The sequence below is a fragment of the Styela clava genome, chromosome 9, assembly GCF_964204865.1.
Source record: "Styela clava chromosome 9, kaStyClav1.hap1.2, whole genome shotgun sequence".
Lineage (NCBI taxonomy): Eukaryota > Metazoa > Chordata > Ascidiacea > Stolidobranchia > Styelidae > Styela > Styela clava.
Genome location: NC_135258.1, coordinates 21,957,435 through 21,975,903, shown reverse-complemented (window position 1 = coordinate 21,975,903; position 18,469 = coordinate 21,957,435). Strand labels below are relative to the sequence as shown.

General features: G+C 32.3%; 2 protein-coding genes across 4 annotated transcripts in view; both read left to right on the top strand.

Annotated features, from left to right (window-relative positions):
* Nucleotides 1–18,469, top strand: part of LOC120340187 (pre-mRNA-splicing factor SPF27-like) — a 237,111-nt gene that overhangs the window by 89,556 nt on the left and 129,086 nt on the right. The gene's annotated exons all lie outside the window — the stretch shown is intronic.
* LOC120340173 (alpha-aminoadipic semialdehyde synthase, mitochondrial-like) lies at nt 7–17,425 on the top strand. 3 transcript variants are annotated; one of them, XM_039408461.2, is made up of 24 exons: nt 7–155; nt 426–533; nt 1,921–2,097; nt 4,494–4,646; nt 5,055–5,201; nt 5,290–5,368; nt 5,898–6,025; nt 6,175–6,350; nt 6,719–6,841; nt 7,083–7,194; nt 9,365–9,427; nt 9,586–9,653; nt 10,315–10,350; nt 12,077–12,204; nt 12,327–12,456; nt 13,092–13,202; nt 13,352–13,460; nt 13,605–13,681; nt 14,195–14,429; nt 14,686–14,781; nt 14,904–15,022; nt 15,746–15,834; nt 16,457–16,630; nt 16,822–17,425. In XM_039408461.2, the coding sequence occupies exons 1-24, from the start codon at nt 27–29 to the stop codon at nt 16,944–16,946; spliced, it is 2,892 nt and encodes a 963-aa protein (XP_039264395.2). In that variant the 5' UTR covers nt 7–26; the 3' UTR covers nt 16,947–17,425. The 3 variants fall into 3 exon arrangements, with proteins under 3 accessions (XP_039264395.2, XP_039264396.2, XP_039264398.2); XM_039408464.2 differs by lacking the exon at nt 7–155 and adding an exon at nt 1,004–1,061 and having other exon boundaries at nt 437–533; XM_039408462.2 differs by lacking the exon at nt 10,315–10,350.

Sequence of the window (18,469 nt, the reverse complement as noted above, 5' to 3'; positions counted from 1 at the left end):
TTTCTGATTCTTTTTTGAAATACAAAATGAATCGTGTTTCTTTCGGGACTGCAACAATCAATAAACTGTGTAGGAATGTAAGTGCAGTACATCTGACTAAAACTCTGAAATCAACAAGTTCTGCAGTACTTGCTGTAAGAAGAGAAGACAATGTGGTATGATGGTTTTTTAATAGTATTCATGGCTTATCTGAGAAATATCTTATCATCTCGATTCTCGTATACAACCTGAGGTGGTAAATTTTCTATTAATATAACTGGAATCCGACATTTCCACAGCTTCTTTTAATTTTGTTTATACCAGTGGACTGTGGTGATAATATTTGTAGCATAGGTGTTGACCAAATTTGCAATAATATAGTTTACTCTGCTTTACAACCGAAACGTGCCCAACAACATTTCTCTGATATATTGGGTATTTTATAGGTTTGGGAACGAAGAGCCCCGCTGGCACCATCTCATATAAGAAAACTTGTCAAAAAAGGGGTGAAAGTCATTGTACAACCTGCAAATAAGCGTGCTTATCCGGTCCAGGTAAAACTTCATCATAATTTGTATTTCTGTATTTTCCAAATTCATGCCAAGAATTCATTAACATTTTAGTTTGAATGTAATCATCTACATCTATTGCTGTCAAATTCATATTTTTGCTTTTTGTCAACAAGGATTTATGTTACTTTACTAACATAGGATATGGCTTCTTCGCATTAGCGACAGATATGTTGTGCCATTTGCATGAAATCATGTTAAGCTGAGTTTGACTAAAATCACTAAATATTAGTATTGGCATTGTTTTTCCGCTTGGTTTAAGTTTTCTGGTGGTTAAGTGTGTGGTTTCAGCAACTTTCAGTTATTTCACTTATGACTAAATTACTGATAAAATAGTTATTGATTATTATTTAGTGAGTAGCAGACTAACTTTGAAAATTTTGGGGTTTGTGCTTTTTATAGAATTTGGTGTATAGGATATTTGAGCAATTGTTATAGCATAGACAAATTTACAGGACAGGACTTACTTGCTGCCAAAATCATTAATAAATGCTATTTCTTCAGTCTATAAAGGTAAGAATATTAAATTTTTGTTTGACCACTAATTGATTGAAATTAATATCAGCAAATTCTCAAAATAAAGGTTGTTTAACTGTTGATATTAGATTGCGACAACGATCACGATATAATTTTATGAATTCTCTGTTGTTTTTATTAATTTGATCACTTGATAAATTTAAAGCATGATAATATTACATTGCATGTCTATGCCTGCTGCTCAGCTGTGAATTAGTTTATTGATCACTTAGCATAGATTTTATTTGCGTTGTATTATTTTGATTAATATTTATTAAGAAACAAAATTGTCACAAAATTGTATGAATATCTACAAAATTGTAGATTAATAAAACATCTATCTGCTGTAAGATCATACTTATAATAAAACTGGTAAATTTTGGCATATTCTCAATTGCCAATGTAGAGTGTTTATATTTGAAACAATTATTCAACTCTCGTGGGGGCTGTTTCAACATAACTTAAATATTTATTATATGATAAAACCTATGAAACAAAATTGAATTCTTTTATCACCATTACTATTACATAAAACTATTGAACATGTGTTCATATGTCATTTTAGGAACTAGTTCAGATGATTCAATAATAAATTATACTTTGATGTGACTGAGAAAAATTGTTACTTGAATGACATACTAATTCTGTGTCCTATATTTCCCCTAGTTGATGTTCATTAATCTATTAGATGTCCTTTGCCCAAATTATAAACGGATGAAATCTTTTTACTTAAAAAACTGCAAATAGCAAAAAATTTGTAATATAGATATGCGTTTCATATTCAACTTCCTGTGTAAAACAATTTTGACTGTCATATTAGGAATTAAAAAAAAAAATGGGTTTGCTTTTCATAAAGGAATATGAAGAGGAAGGTGCTGTGATACAAGAAGATATTTCTGAAGCATCTGTTGTATTGGGTGTGAAGCAGGTTCCAGATAAATGTCTTCATCCAGAAAAAACTTATGTTTTCTTCTCGCATACAATCAAGGCACAGCGAGAAAATATGCCAATGTTGGATATCATATTAGATAGGGTAGGATGTATTTGCTATTGGAATTTTTTTCTTGATAAATGCATTTGCTATTTATGGTGATAGTGATGTTTCCCCATTATCAGCTGGCATGACTCCCTGACTCAGGGATGGCCAATACCGAATAGTTCATTATTTCGAATACATTCGAAATTATTTTTTTCGAATATGAAATTTCGAATACTTCGAAAATAAAATCCACTAATTTAAGCTTATCTAAATATATGTAGGAATTTCCATACAATAAGCAATGGAATAACTGCTATCTACAAGTTACAACCTAGCTATATTACCAGGCATTTCATATTTGCAGATTATTGCAGTATATATTTTATATACCATGAGTCATGTTAACAGAATTAAATTAATACGACAATAGTGGTATCGATGGTGGATTTGAATATTTGCGCAACACAAAATCACCCTAGTAAAACGCCCATACTTTTAAATACCAACCATTATCCAAATTATTTGTCGAAAAGCGGGATAAAGTATGAGGTATTTTTCCGACTTGTGACAATTTTTTCGTGAGTACAAAAATACGAATCAAAAATTAATTATATTTGGGAACTTTACCACACATTTTAAGTCCGCAGATCGCCGTTGTATGTATGAGTAATAATACTTTTATTATTTCATAAATATGAAAATAGGAATCAAAAACTATTTATAATCGGGTAGTTTACCACACATTGTGAGTCCACAGATCGCCTTGTATTTTGTAAATACGAAAATAGGAATCAAAAATTAATATTAATCGCGAGTTTGCCACACAATTTATGTCCACAGATTGCCGTGATATTGTGCCGAATATAATTAGTTTTGATTCTTATTTTCGTACTCACAAAAAATTGTCACAAGTCGGAAAAAGAATTTATATTTTATCCCGCTCTTGGGAACTAATTTGTATATTGGTTGCCATTGGTTTGTATTTAAAAATATGGACTTTTTACTAGGATGATTTTGTGCTGCGCAAAATATTCGAATCCATGACCGATACTACTACTTAAAATGCCTTACCGTGTTAATTTAATTCTATTATCATAACTCAAATGTTGGTAAATCGGGCAGTTTACCACACATTTGAAGGCCACAGATCGCCGTTGCATTTTAGAATTATTAGTTTTATTATTTTGTAAACACGAATCCGAAATTAATTATAATTGGGCAGTTTACCACGTATTTCATGTCCACAAATACCCGTTGTATTTGGTATTAATACTTTCATTATTTTATCAATATAAAAATAGGAATCAATATTTAATAATATCGGTCAGTTTACTACACATTTTATGTCCACAGATTGTCGATACAACCATGAGTTACGTTGAACAGAATTAAATTAATACGGCATGACATTTTAAATGCTGGTACCAGTTATGGATTGGATTATTTTGCGCTATAAAAAATCATCCTGGAAAGGATCGATACTTTTAACTATCGTTATCACTTATCAGTGTTATCACAATTATTTGCCAGAAATTATTTTCTAATAAATCGACTTGTTTTTCCAACTTGTGACAATTTATTGGATATCGTAACAATTACGGCTATAAATACCGTATTTCCCGGCTAATAAGTCCACATGGCAAATAGGACGATGTCTATTTTTAGCACACAAAAAAGGGGTTTTTCCATATAGGCCTGCAATAAGCCGGGTAGAAAAATTCGCTAATAATTTTATATGTTTAGAACCAGATCATGTTAGTTTGGTAGAATCATACTCACAGAATTAACTATTTTTAACAATTGAGCGGTAAATTTAAGTTGTAAAGCGGCAATCATTTTGGACAACCCATTAACCCGAATGTTGAAATAATTTTGGAATGTGATAAGTACTACACTGTACGTCCACGGGTTATTTCACAGCTGTGTTTTCCTGTCCCTGTCGTGTTTTGCTGAATCGGCAAAACGAAAGGGTCACAAATCACTTTATCTTGGTGGCCGTGGAAGTAACGATAACCAGCCTGCGATTAAATATCATGATTGGCAGACCCTAAGACCCAAATATAAGGTTACACAAATCATGCTTGAGAAGACTCATGCGAATAATAAGCAGGCCACATAGAAATAAAAGAAACATACTTTCTCAATTTTTCGACGTAATGGAAATGAATTTGTAAATTAAAAGCCTCGTACACGAATGTCGGCAATGTCAACCCACGCAAACGTGCAAATGTGTCGCACAGAATATAAACAATCAAAGTGCCGATTTAAAAAGTCGTTTAAAGATTCCCGTAAAAAAAAAAAAAAAAAACGAAAACACCACGTTTACGGCGAAAAGTGGCTACTATTCGGAATTATTCGAAAATCAGCCGAAAAGGTATTCGAATACCTTGATATTCGAATATATTCGAATATTCGATTCGTTTTGGACAACCCTGCTCCCTGTTTTTCAGAAAATTCGCCTCATTGATTATGAAAAAATGGAAATCAAACCAGGAATGAGAGTTGTTGCTTTTGGCAGATATGCTGGATATGCAGGAATGATTGATATTTTACACGGAATGGGTCTACGACTGTTAGCACTTGGACATCATACACCTTTTATGGTACAGATAATAGTATTTTCATATTCCTGTACAAGGCTATCTATCTAATCTATTTCAAAGGATTTTCAAGTATTTTGATCTAAAGCAAAATCTATAATAACAATGTCACAGCGACTCACAGGATGGTAAGATCTTTGATGCGTGTGAAAGCCGATTGAATTCCTTTCCAGACGCTTTTGGAACCATTCTGTCGCATCACCATAAAGTTCTTTGGTAATTCAAATACATGCAGAAGTGAATTTTTGCACATGAATCAACATCATATTTGACTGGGAACAAGTTTTGATGAAATAATAATGATGATACCAACTATTTATCCTCTGCTCAATCCAACAGTGACTAATCCCAATCCTTTCCACAAAAAATTATTTTTACAACATAACTTGTTATACGTCACTTTTATTGTAGCATATTGGAATTGCTCACAATTATCGAACTTCAGGACAAGCAATTCAAGCTGTAAGAGATGCAGGATATGAAATATCGCTGGGTAGGATGCCACAATCTATTGGACCTATTACTTTTGTCTTCACCGGAATTGGAAATGTATCTCAGGTATTACTTGGCTGATTAATGTATGTGTTGGTATTGGTAATTATAATTACAGAACTGATCATTTTAGTAATGTGTTTTTGATTTCAAGGGTGCACAAGAAGTATTCAGAGAATTGCCACATTTATATATTGAACCTCATGAATTGAAAAATGTCGCAGAACATGGTGGTAAGTATTGTATCATCTATATCTGACTCGGCCCGCGGGCCAAATTCGACCCGTTAGGTAATTTAATCCGGTCGCCTGATGCTGCCACAACCAAACTAAAACCAAATTTTTATATGTCGCTGAAAAAATACCTAAGGAATTTGTTGTGATCGCGGTTGAATTTAGTTTTGGCACGAGGCTTATTCTTTTCCATTTTTGCTTTTGTAACACTGTATATATTGTTCATAAAATGTAACTTATTACATCACACTTGGCCCGCCAGTCAAGGTGGGCAAAATTTTTGGCCCCTGGCCCTGGTTCAAAAACCTTGCCCATTCCTGATTTATCTTCAATTGAATTCTCTATGTCCTGAATTTGGCCAGGTATTACAAGAAAAGAGTAAAGAAATAAATAGATTTGCCTACTTAGATTTATTATTGTTTCTCTCATTTGTGTGGAGTCTTCAATTCATCATTAACTTTTTAATTCATTAAGTTTGTTTTCCTTCTTGGATCACTAAAACAGCAGCTTTGTTTATTTTCATTTGCAGACAGTTCCCGAGTGTATGGTTGTGTAATTGACATGCAGCATTATCTTCGTAGAAGAATAGACGGAGGTTTTGACATGCAGGAATATTTTGATCATCCGGAAAAATATGAATCAACATTCGCACAAGAGGTTTGTAATCGGAAGTTAATCTAAAACACTTGTTTACTTTTATATTATTCTATATATGACTGAGCTAATGTTATGTGAGTCACAAATCACAAGTACTTACTGTGTTCCATTTGTAACTGCTATCAATACACCCCGTATCACTTCTTTAGATAGCGCCGTACGCTTCATGTATAGTCAATGGAATATTTTGGAGACCGAGAGATCCACGACTTTTAACCAACGAACATGCTGTTTCTCTTCAAGATCCAAAGTTTGCTCCAAAAATATCTCCAATTATCAGAAATGCTGTTACAAGCTCGGAAGGTTGCCCAAGGCTGCCACATAGGTTGAATATTAAAACAATATTCAAGTATATTAGTATGTTCTGTAGTTTGTTATGCCTAGACAACGTTGATGATAATGATACAGCTTGTCATATGCCTACGAATTTCTCGACATAATACTGAGTTTGACAAAAAATGAATATCCTTCTAATATTTTCCAGTATGAAACATTTATTCTAAATTGGTCCTGTTCATTCAATGAAATTGTTTCAATAAAGTTGCAATTGGTTTACTATTTTTTACGGTTTTGGGAAATGTAGAACCTTCTGCAAGATATCGAATATAAATTTAATTTGTAATCATTTTGTGCATTACTGTTTCTACTGGACTGAAGCTTATTTTTAAATTGACATTTTTGATATTTTTACAGGCTGATTGCAATCGCTGACATTTCCGCTGATCCTGAAGGTTCAATCGAGTTCATGACTGAGTGCACAAGTATTGATGCTCCCTTCACAATGTACAATGCAGTGAATGAAAGTGTCATTCCAGGGTAAATATGCTTAACATTTATTAAATTTTTTATGATATAATTTAAAAGATTTGAATATTTGGTTGGATATTATATGGTTTTTGGTATGCAAAATTGCTTCATAATGCTGGAACAATATTAATTTGCCGTTAAATGGCAGAGACTGATGATTTATACAAATATACTCAAGTGAATGCATTCAAGTAAAGTTGATGATTATTATAAGTTATGTAAAGCATCATATTATTCATATTATTTATAGAGTGAAAGATGAAGGCGTTCTCTTATGCTCAATTGATAATCTTCCTGCACAATTGCCGAGAGAAGCAACAAACTTCTTCGGTGATCAGCTCATGCCATACATGCATGACATTGTAAGTATTCAAGCAAATGCACAGAATAATGATATTTTCATGAATATGACATTGCTGGAGAATCTTTTTGACTAGGGGAATAGCCATAAATTTTGTTGACATGCTGTCTAACATTGAAGAAATTATTAACCTTTTCATACATTGACTAATATTGCCTACAACAACTATGCCAGCAATCGATGATCATATTCGTATCCATGGCTTGACGGTTATTCCACCTTCTGGTTAATGCACCTAATTTCACGGATTCTTCATGCATGTAGAATGTATATGACGCTTATAAATGCCACAAAAACATCTAAAATGAAGTTATGGGTGCTAATGTACATTATCCTAGGTCGAATATGTTAACACAGGGGCGCAGCCAGGATTTTTCCAACGTGGGAGGTTACGGTGAAATTAAAACATTACACCAAAAGTGCTATTCACGACGAAGTAATAATGTTTTAACAAACTAAAAAAACTTGTTTTTATTTCATAATTTTGTCATAAATGAAGGCTGCAGTAAATTTTTTGTCAACGCGATTGTTTCGGCGCCCGACATTCCAATTAATGTTGTTAAGTTATAATAAAGCACTTTTTTATTAAAATATTAATTCTTACGCAACGGCGGATATCGTGGTTTTTATATTTCGGACAGAATTGCGAGTTCACATCGGTGAAGATGTTAGAGACAACTATTAAGGGGTGCATTCACAACACAAATCAATTTTATTCTCATTTTTTTCTTCTGTGCAGGATTTGTACCACAGTATGTAAATTACGGTCCCAATTTTAAGCGAACAATATTATCATTACTGACCCCGGGATGCAATATTTGTGAAGCGAATAGTTGACATTTTTATGCTTTTAATTTTTAGTTCGTGTCCGTGTTACTTTCGTATAAAATAATAATTAATACCGTAGCTCTGCAAATTGGTAATCTCTTGAATACTCAGTGTTGAGTATTTACGTTACTCAGCTTTGGGTTAAAACACTGATACTAAACACATGAATAAATCGGCAATAATGGCATTTCTACGTGGTCAAAATAATATTTTTTTTTTTTCCCAATATCTTGAGAAATTTCCATAAAAAGACATTATTTACCTGTCTTACATATCTGGTTCGACGTTTCTAAATTCACAAAAACGGTGTTGACACGCTTGATGCAAAATTAGGAATTGAAAAATATGACACAAAGAGGCAAGGAATTTTTTTTTTCTCATTCATCGTTTCTACCAGTTAGCGATAGCCGTCGGTAAATTCTTACCCGTAACTCGTTGTAAATTAATGTTAATAAATTTAATTTTGCTTTTCAATGCGCCGTGCTTGAAATAAAAATGATTCGGTCTGGTTTAGAAAGCCCTTAAATTAGCTTATAACCCTTCCCTTCTTTTGAGCGCCTATAACGGCGGTTAAATCGTTTCATGGAGAGAAGGAAAATATGCCTTCCGGAATTGCATTCAACAATTACAAATTCTTATTTATCCTTATTAGCGCTAACTAAAAATGATAACATATCTTGAAGGCGGAAAAAGTCTGTAGGTGTTAATTGCGTTACGATGATAACGCGCGGAATAATATTGCTTGGACTGCGAAACATTGATGCTCGATCGAAAAACTCGATCGTAAAGTCTTTGATTTTTTGTAGATGAAATTCACATTAAATTTTTTCTCAAACGGTGGGTCGGGGGGGTTGCGATTACGACCCATGTAACCCCTCGCTGGCTGCGCTCCGTGTATACATGACAAATATTTGATAATATTTATAAATGTACTATCACTATGTTTGTAGTCTTGCTAAACGGTGGTTCTTTTTGTGTCGATGATACTTATATTGCCGTATTAAGTGCATTCTGCTGAATACTTGAATTTCACTATTTTTAAAATGTTTTAAAGCTTAACATTTAATTGCTAACAAATTTGTTTAGTAAACTGTGATACCTTGTTTTCAATAATAACAACTTGACCTCATAAAATAATTCATGGTTGTCATATGTTTCTTGCACTATTCTCAAATTTTTATGTTGCAATATTGCAAATTCAAATACATTACAAAAAGAATTGTTAATATTGTGATTTTTCACAAACCATGTTGTCTTCGACATTTAGGAAATTTCTCCAATATATAATCTTAGCTCAAAATGAAAATTTGCAGACTTTGTTGAATAAAACAAACCTTTTTCAGATTTCCAATGATGCCAAAGTACCCTATGAAGACATCAAAGACATGTCACCTGTTGTGAAAAATGTGGGTTCTTCTGATAAATAGAAAAGTCAATGGTTGTATTATGTTTATTTAAGAACGTTTGGTTGGGCAGACAATACACTATAGATATGTATTTGTGATAGTGTTCAGCAACACTTCTGAATTCCTTGATACATATAAATATGTGTTTTGATTTTCAGGCGATCATTGCTTCTAATGGAAAATTAACTCCACAATATGAATATATACACCAGCTCAGACAACAAAGGTATTTTCATGTCATCTACTTCATGTTTTTTTTTGTTAAATTAACTCAGTGTGCCAGTCAATTTTTTAATATTTTAACATATTTTGTTGCAAAAATGTTATTGACACCATTCTCATGATATTGTTCATATTAGAATATTATGTTCATATCTTAATCTTCATTCTAATCTTCATGTAAAAACTTTTTGTCAAAGTAAATAAATGTTGTAGTCTGTCTATTATCATATTGGTTCATAAACCTCACCAATGATGCAAGCTTCTGCTTTGAACAAGCAAGTTTAGAAAATAATTCCATCATGTAATGTTTGTTAATTGAGTCATAACTTTTCTATGATACTATGTTGCTTTATTGTATTGATCAGCCATACATACCTGGCTTTTTTTTACTCTTCTTGATATGTCAATATTGATTGATAATGCTCGCTTTTTTGCATCTTAAAATTCTGTAATATGTTACAAAAAGGGAGATGGATTCATATTTGGGAATCTAGATATAAGGAATAATTTGTGTGTTTCATAGATGTGTAAATGCTGAATATAACAGTTTGAATTCTATGTGAAGTAATGTCTAATTTCAAAATATTTATCTATTTGAATATATACGTTACTAATATAAATTGCTTCTAATATGGAATAGTAATATGTTCGTATCATTCTTACAGTATAATAGAGATGAACAGATCACAGGTTATCAAAAGGTATAAGGCTTATGAAGTCAGCATTTGCATATTGTCATAACTGTATGGTTGTGTTGACTCTTGTCATTAGTATTTTTATTTCATATTGTTATACATATTATCTGTTATATCATGTTATTATACTGTTATGCTTCTAAAACTGCCAAACTTGAGACATAAATATTGGGCCTAATTGGATTAGTCTCTTGGTGCATGGTGTTAGTGATTGAATGCGAAGGATATGAAAAATAATAGTAGTATTATATATTATAATCTTCAAACTCCTTTGAATATGATATTTGCTGTAAAATTCTGATTGAAACTAATACTGCTGAACTAAATTTAACGTAGTTCAAATGCTGATTGGGATTTTAATATTTTGCATTTGTGCTGAGGAATAATACTATTTATTTGCAGTAGCTTGATTTTTAGGAACATTTTTTAGGATTGAAAATTTTATCAATGTTTAGAGTATTTTTCTTCTTGTGGAGATGTAACATAATAATGGTATTTTGTTTCATGTCGAATTGGTTATGATTAAAATTGGGGAAACGATTTTGAAACACATTTCATGTTAACTAATTTCATCAGTGATTGGGAGAAACCTCCCTCTACATACACTTGCAGATGCCAAATTGAATCTTTTAGACATTAAATCTAAAAGGCCCAATTTAACATTAAACTCCAAAGCTATAAATTGCAATTTTTCCACCACCTTTAACTGATCTGAAAATTTTATAGCATTGTTTTGATGTAATCCAGACTTAGGGCATCATAATTTGGCATCTATTCTATAGTGGGATCTGGAAAAATGTGGTTGCAGTTTTTCTGAAACATTGTAAAATCTACATTTATATAATAAGAAATTTTAATTGCTCACATGAATTAATTTAGATACATTCTATTCTGAGAATGATCAGTGACAATTTTGTACTTTATTTATTATGCAGATATCCACCTCACCTCATGTTTATCTCACTTATTACATTCTTTGTATTAAGGTCTTGTTTTGTATTTTGCCTCTTAAATATTGTTTTGCCTCTTGAATTAAGATTTTGCGCAAAAACTGAAGTATGCATTTTATTACAAGGTAATAAGAGAATAATACATTGATAAATTTTGGCAATATGTATGTTCAGAAATATATATTTTATGTTCAGAATTACATATATTTTAAATCTTATAAAGCTTTGAATGAGATGTTGCTTTCAACAATAACAAAATATTTTCCCAATCTTTTGGATCTTGAATAAATATACGAATCATGATTGATGTATTTTAGTATTCAACCTTGGTCCCCACTGCTTCCCCTCATGAAAATTTGACTTTTTCTCATAATTTTATTTGCTATTGTTTTCTCTATTTCACTGTATGTGAAAAACAAACCATACTATGACTTTAAATTGAAGATATACCTTTTTATGCTCGCAATTTCAAATTTTGTGCAATTTTTTAAAGTAGAGTTTTTGCTTTGACAAGTCAGTATTTTTATATATATTTCCAATGGTTATGTCATGAATGCCTAATTCTAATCGTGATTCACTATTATGATATAGTACATGAATTCTTTATAACTAATTTGGTATTCATACTATTTCACGCCTTCAAGTAATTTTTATCTTATTTGTTTTTGTACTTCTTATACCATTTAGTTAGTTGATTCTTTGACATTATTTCAACGTCAAAATTTCAACGTCAGATTCATAACTCTCTACAATCTTTCAAGGAATCTTGTTGGTAATTTCAGAGTACAAACTGGTGCCATGTCTATATCAGATGGAAAGAAATATAAGGTTTTGGTTTTAGGAGCTGGTTTTGTATCACGACCTGTGTTAGAATATTTAACAAGAAGAAATGATACTGCTGTTACAGTTGGTAAGTTTAGAATAATTCATTTTCATCAAACATTGAATCATATATTAAAAATCAGAGCATTTTCTTAAAAAAAATGGCACGCATTCTGATCCTTATTATATTTTTATATTTTGTTATAACAGCGTCCAACAAACAATCTGAAATTGCTGATTTATCTGGGAAGTATGGAGATACAAATCCTATTCTAATGAATGCTGGTGAAGAGAAAGCTAGATTAGTAGATTTAATCAGAGGACATGATTTAGTAATCAGGTATTCTACAGGATATTTTTGTATCAATTTTGAAAATAACTGCAAAAGTCTGCTCTTTTAATGAGTGGCGTAATCACAGCGAATGTTTCAGAGATCATTCATTGCATGGGAACTTCTGATTTTCAAGTCTCACCCAACCTTTTGTGAAAATCCTGGCTGTGCCGCTGATTGCAAGCCCGCAATTATGATGATTTCAAGTGATAACCTTGATGCATTGTTTTAAAACCCAATCAGCGCTGGATAGATTCCACAAAAATATAATAACAAGCAAAGTCGCACATGTCTCAAATACTCATGGTCATGGTATAAGAGCATGAATGTTACAGCATATTACCAAGGTTCAAGGCGAAGATTACATGCTATTCGCCGCGCTCAGACATTGTGCAGAATGATTTTTAGGAGAGTAAACGCTTTTCGGTACTGTTTTCTGAAACTGCATTCGTTCTGTCAATAATTACGACTTTCCGTATTGCGAAATTCAAAATTCGCAGACGTAATAGAAAATAAATACCGTAAATTATGTGCAAGCTTATGATCTAGTTGTATTTAGATATTTTACAATGCTTCAAATCTATCTAGTTTTCGATAAATTCATTAAAATTGAGTTTATTTGTTGTTTATTTTCTTTTCTACAGCTTGCTTCCATATACAATGCATGCTCCCGTTGCGGAAACTTGTATCGAACAAAAGAAGAATTTAGTCACTGCAAGTTATGTTTCTGAGCAAATCAAAGCTTTGCACAACAGGTAGTCTATTGATAACACCTTATTTCATTTTTTTCTCTATTTATTATTTGATATATGTTGGTAACGATAACGAATTGAATTAAAAATTTGTAGATAATGTACTTGAAATGTTAATGACTTGGCGGATATTTTCTGTTTCTTACATGTAGAGCTGTTGATGCCGGTGTGACAATAGGAATGGAATTTGGGCTTGATCCTGGAATTGATCATATGCTGGCGATGCAGTGTTTCGATGAAATAAAAAGAAAAGGTGGGGAGGTATGTCTGCATTAATATCATTAGTAAACATGATAATTATGTCTCACAGGTAGGCAACATATTGGAATATATTTAAATGTGACCGCAATTGTAAGATAAAGTTTTGTCACAAATTACAATTTTGCCATTGTGTCGCCCTTTCAGATTTCATCATTCATATCATGGTGTGGGGGATTGCCAGCTCCTGAAGATTCCAATAATCCACTCAGATATAAATTCAGGTAGGTTGCTATGCAATTGTTGCTTAGGAATCGTCATGTGATTCACAATACTGATGGAGACTTGCCCAACACTATACTTATCAGCATTATTTTGTTGCGAGGTTCGTCATGACCCACATTGGGTATCAATTATATTTCTTATCAAATACCGGTATATCATTTTAGATCATTATATTTATAAACATTTTATGGAATTACTTGCCTGTTCTTGGACAATTTGGACTTGAATATTTTTATTATATCTCATGTCAACTACTATCTGTCACAAGGATGAACCTTTATATCTCAATGGCTGACTGCAACTCTTCCATCTGTACTTTTATTCAGATGGTTTTTTTTTCTTCGAAATACTGAATTTTTAGTCGAGGTCATCTTTTATCTGGTAAATCTTGATTATTTAGGATATTGTAGATTTCTTTGTATTCATATTTATGTTGATACCTCTCACAGCTCTTAGTAATAGGATTTTAGGCATTTATTGCAAAATTTTGATACTTTATTTTTCATGTCAAGTTGGAGTCCTCAGGGTGTTTTGATGGTCACTCTTGCTCCAGCTAAATATTTATATAATGGTGAACTGATTGAAAGATCTGAAGGTGGAGAAAATTACAGGAAACCTCCTCATGAAATACATGGATTCCCAGGTTTCAATTTGGAAGGAATTCCAAATAGAGATTCCATAAAATATGCCAAAGAATATGGAATTGAATCAGTAGATACTATTTTAAGAGGAACATTACGTTACAAGGTGATTTCAGATAACCAGGATAGACAGCATCTTTTATTAACTTTTGCTTATGGATAGTTCTTCTTTTGTTGGATTTTTTCTATGTCAGAGTATGTAAATGTGTGCACCTAAAAAAGTTATGAGATTATGTTTTTGCATTCACAAATTTTGAACTGCTTAGTGCCGCATTGGCTTTTCTGGTATCAAGTTGGTATTCAATCCCACGATACACCCACTGAGATATGGTTGATCATATATTTACTTCTAATAAATTCAGGGATTTGCTGATGCTGTGGTTGGATTACAACAACTTGGTTTGATTGATATGACACAGAATGATTATCTTCAACCTGATTCTTCAGACATTACATGGGTGAGTTTTGAAAACAAACCATTCTCTTACATTGATAAACAATATCTAGTTCTGATCATACAATAATAACATCTAATATGTATATGAAGGAAAGTTTTCTAACTTGGTTTTCTGATTGTTAGAAACAACTCATTCCTAAATTATTGAATGATCAAAGAGAAGAAATATCTGACGAGGAATTACAAGCGATGGTTTATGATCAAGTTGATCAGGAAGTTACACGATTGAAAGCAATTAATCAGTATGTATCAAAATTATGAAAAAACTGTCAAATAATTAAATTCCCGACAGGATTTTTGATTTGTTGTCACTGTCAATATAAAAAATATCAAGAACCATTAGATTGGCGTCTTGGAACTATCTTCTCATTCCTTCTATTGAGTATTTTTCATTCTGTTTTTACCTTTTTCAGCCAATTTATGTTTGTTGAGTCTGTTGACCGTTATTGCCATTAAAACAAGCGAACTTAACGTTATATATTTAAGATGATCGTAAGAAGTTTTGGAAGAAAATGTTGAATTGTGTCCATGAATACATGTTATTAGCATGTCATTACTCGGAATCTTAATGAATATCAAACATTTTTAGAATGTAATACAGAAGTGACCCATATTTGAGTAGTATCATCTTTTTCTCTCTGCTATATTTGACATATAAGCAATATTGAGCCCAATGTACATTTTGGTCAATTTATAGAGTTCGATTGGATAAAACAAAATCTTGCATAATTTCCTCAATTCAGCAAATTTGAATATCTTTGATTTAGAATATTCAACGTCATCAATGGACCTCTTAGATATCAAAATCTCGTTTTCCCTACTATTAATATTATACATACACATATGGTATATAGTGTAATCGTTCGAGAAAATTCTTCTCATCGTTTATTATTTGCTTTTGAGTGATATTTGGTGGAGGCTTGCGACACTGCTTTAGACAAGTCTATCGTTTGTCATAATTTCAGACTAGGGTTGATGACTGATGAACCTGTAGCAAAGGCTGGAACACCAATGAGTGCCTTGGCAGAACATTTGTCGAGAAAACTAGCTTATGGTAAGATTTATTTAACTATCGTGATTAGCGAAATGGCATTTTAACATTTAATATAGCAAACAGTACCAATCTCGCAGATAATAGAAATAATAGCGAGAAACATCAAAGCCTGTTTCTTTTGCGGATGCCTCCATTAATGGTGGTATTATATTTATGGTAGCTGGTAGGGAGACATCAAAGATATAGTCTCATCAGCTGGCAAAGCATGTGAATGAAAAGAGCGGTCAAAAGTTCTTCGTCTGCTGAAGCAGCACTATGTCAGCTTGAAACTTTTAGTAACATTATTTTATCAAATATTGAGGAGTAGTACATAAATGTTTTGGTCTGATTGTTTTAGCAAACTTTTGTAATAATTATGCCATTCCTGGTTTACTTGTTTGTCTGGGGGTGCTATTTTGGTGAGGGTTTATTATAGTTTGCTCACAGAAGTTAATGTGTTATCTGCTATGAGTTGTGAAATCTGATTGATGTTGTCTTCATCTGTTCAGATGTTTCTTTTGATGTAATTTGAATCTTTTCATGGAGAATTTTTTTTTGACTAATTCCAATGAACCCTCCACTCACATGTTCCACCATTTCCATTGTACTAATATAAACGATCTTATATTTAATCAATCTGTAGGACCAGATGAAAGAGATATGGTTATCATGAGGCATGAAGTCGTTGGAAAATATTCTGACAGAACAAAGCAGCATAATGTTAATCTTGTAATGTATGGTCAACCTGGTCACCATACTGCAATGGCAGCTGGAGTTGGATACCCCTGTGCAATATTAGCAAGAATGATTCTTCAAGGTAATTTGTTTGTCTGGTTTAAATTATCAAAAGCAGCTTGTGCAATTATTAACTACTATCTTAAAACTTACTTTTAAATTATTTTTACAATTACACTCAACATTTGCATAGCAGAACTCTGAATCATCAACACTGCTTGAGAATTCTTTTTATTGCTAGTCATTGATACTCTAGTCTATACTTTTTTGTAGGAAAAGTGGATGACAAAGGCATTGTGACTCCATTAAGGTCTCAAATATATGAGAAAGTTCTATCAAAACTCCGAGAACTTGGGATCAAAGCTAAATCTGAAGTTATTACACAAAAATTTAATTAAGATTGTTTCAGAAATCTGTAACCATGTTATATTTTCCAAGTCAACTCAAATCAAAATTGCATAATCAGTGACATGTCAATTTTAACATCAGTAATTTTTATTTTCTCTCACTATCATTCCCAAATAGACGATCGTTTTCTTCCTTTGTCACTTGACAAACGTGCCTTAAAATGTTGTTTAAAATTTTGTTATTTCACATTCCACGGTTCATCATTATCGGGCAATTAACCATACTATCAATTATATTGTAAGACTGTGATTCGATATCAGACCTCCGTATACGATACCGTGTAATGTAATTTATCTATTGTGATATCAATATGATACTTTATTCTGCATTTCACTAAATTTGCACTTAATGCACCAAACACAACTGATGTAATGAATTGATTTGCATATTGCGTTCTTGTATATATAGTATATATATGTATGTTGAGCTTCTTATTAATTAAAAATAAAATTAACCAATTTACCTATTACACTGCTGTAATACAAGCACAATGTACGAATATATATAACTGTGGATTATCCTTTCGTCAAATTATAGCAAATGAGGCGATTAGAAGTCATGCTCCTCAGATTCAGATATTTATTTTCGTTGTGCAAGACCAATATGCGATATGAAATAAATAAAAGGCATGTAACAAATTACAAAACGGATATCGCCCTGTAGCAGTTGACTAGGGGGCGCGAAATATGCATCTTGCTAATTTATCGTTACCCCTAATTACAAAGCCAACAAGAGTAACCCGAACTTCAAGTACTCTGATCGATAATATTTTCACTAACGCTATCTTTGTCATCTTAAGCGATATTAGTGATCACTATGCATAACTTTGCACAGTTTCTGCTCCTGTTGTTATAAAAAGTCAAAAACAAGTATTTAGGCGTGATATGAGTCACTTCTCCATTGATAACTATAGATTTGATCTAGAAACTTCTTTCCTCCCTATGTTGAGCTGCCAAATTACGCATGATAATTTAAACATTTTATTCTATTCATTTGTAGAAATAATTAAATCAACAATTGATGCCAATGCACCTATGAAACCACTGAGTCGATTCTAGCCGAACCTTGGTTAACCAAGGGCATTCGCACTTCAATTAAAAAAAAAAGTAAAATGCACAAAACTCACTTCAAAAATGGTAACAATATGCAACATAGATTGTATATAACTTATAGCCACTTACAGTGGCGTAGCCAGCCCAAAATTTTGGGGGGGGCCAAATTTGAAAATTTTAGAAATTATATTGGGTTTAAAACACCCGTTCTTCAAGCGCAAAACAACAACAGTCGGTCAACAAGCAAACTGATTCAATTACTCGGCTGGATTTTTGTGAATACAAAATCCATTAATAAACAATTTTTTATTTGAAACAACAAATATTAACAACGCAATTTAAATAAGTAAAATACATCGCCCCGATTAAAAGTCCATCCTTCGCTTCCCGCTAACTATGCTCGACACAACTCGATTAATTTTCTCCTCGGTGACCATTTCACGGTGACAGTGAAGCACACA

Coding starts and splice junctions, on each gene's coding strand:
- LOC120340173 (XM_039408461.2), top strand. CDS start 27: ATGAATCGTGTTTCTTTCGGGACTGCAACAATCAATAAACTGTGTAGG. Junction 10,351..12,076: donor AGATCACAGGTTATCAAAAG/GTATAAGGCTTA, acceptor TGGTAATTTCAG/AGTACAAACTGGTGCCATGT. Junction 13,461..13,604: donor TAAAAAGAAAAGGTGGGGAG/GTATGTCTGCAT, acceptor TCGCCCTTTCAG/ATTTCATCATTCATATCATG.